General features: G+C 39.0%; 1 protein-coding gene across 6 annotated transcripts in view; it reads left to right on the top strand.

The window, feature by feature from the left end:
- The window catches only part of CDK12 (cyclin dependent kinase 12), a 104850-nt gene that overhangs the window by 29294 nt on the left and 74616 nt on the right, over window positions 1–940 (top strand). For all 6 annotated transcript variants that reach the window (XM_023510963.1, XM_012803023.2, XM_023510964.1 and 3 more), the window contains exon 4: window positions 91–230. In XM_023510963.1, coding sequence (XP_023366731.1) covers window positions 91–230 — 140 coding nt within the window. The remainder of the gene's footprint in view (window positions 1–90; window positions 231–940) is intronic.

Below are 940 nucleotides of genomic sequence, written 5' to 3'. Positions count from 1 at the left end.
CATGGCACTCTACCCAGGGGGACAGCTTGAGGCTCTGCCTCAAAAAAAAAAAAAAAAAAAGAAAAATAAAATTTTTGTTTTTACTTTTAGAATTTGTTGTCCTCGTTATGGAGAAAGAAGACAAACAGAAAGTGACTGGGGAAAACGCTGTGTTGACAAGTTTGACATTATTGGGATTATTGGAGAGGGAACCTATGGCCAAGTATATAAAGCCAAGGACAAAGATACAGGTAAATATTGCTACAAAATTCTAGATGTCTGAGGTTAACAATTTAGTAATTCTGATATCTCAAGTGATTCAGCAAATGTTAATTTTGAGTTCTGATTTGGTCTTCAAATTTACTAAATAGAATAATTTTTCCCAAAGAATTAGCGTAATTTTTACTGTTTTTAAGCCTTCTTCTTTATTGTTTTTTATTCTAAACATTTTATGTTTTGCAGCTGATTTTAAGAGAGGCTAAAGATAAAACTTGTAGGTTGTTGGCTCGGCACCTGTGGCTCATGCGGCTAGGGCACCAGCCACATACACCTGAGCTGGTGGGTTCAAATCCAGCCTGGGCCCGCCAAACAATGATGGCTGCAACCAAAAAGTACCGGGCATTGCAGTGGGTGCCTGTGGTCCCAACTACTTGGGAGGCTAAGGCAAGAGAATTGCTTAAGCCCAGGAGTTGGAGGTTGCTGTGAGCAGTGATGCTACAGCACTCTACCCAGGGGGACAGCTTGAGGCTCTGTCTCAAAAAAAAAAACTTGTAGGTTGTTATTTGTTTGGTGAGAAGGGAGGTCCTTAAAGGTAACATAAAATATTTGAATTAATGGAATATTTTATTATTTTATTTATTTATTTATTTTTTGGAGACAGAGTTTCACTTGGTCACCCTTGGTAGAGTGCTGTGAGCTAAGATGCCATGGCACTCTACCAAGGGTGTCCGAATTAGACTCT

Source organism: Otolemur garnettii, unplaced genomic scaffold (genome assembly GCF_000181295.1).
Source record: "Otolemur garnettii isolate 467f Iridium unplaced genomic scaffold, OtoGar3 scaffold00018, whole genome shotgun sequence".
NCBI lineage: Eukaryota > Metazoa > Chordata > Mammalia > Primates > Galagidae > Otolemur > Otolemur garnettii.
Note: the sequence above shows the minus strand (reverse complement) of the source record. Positions and strands in the feature narration are given on the sequence as shown.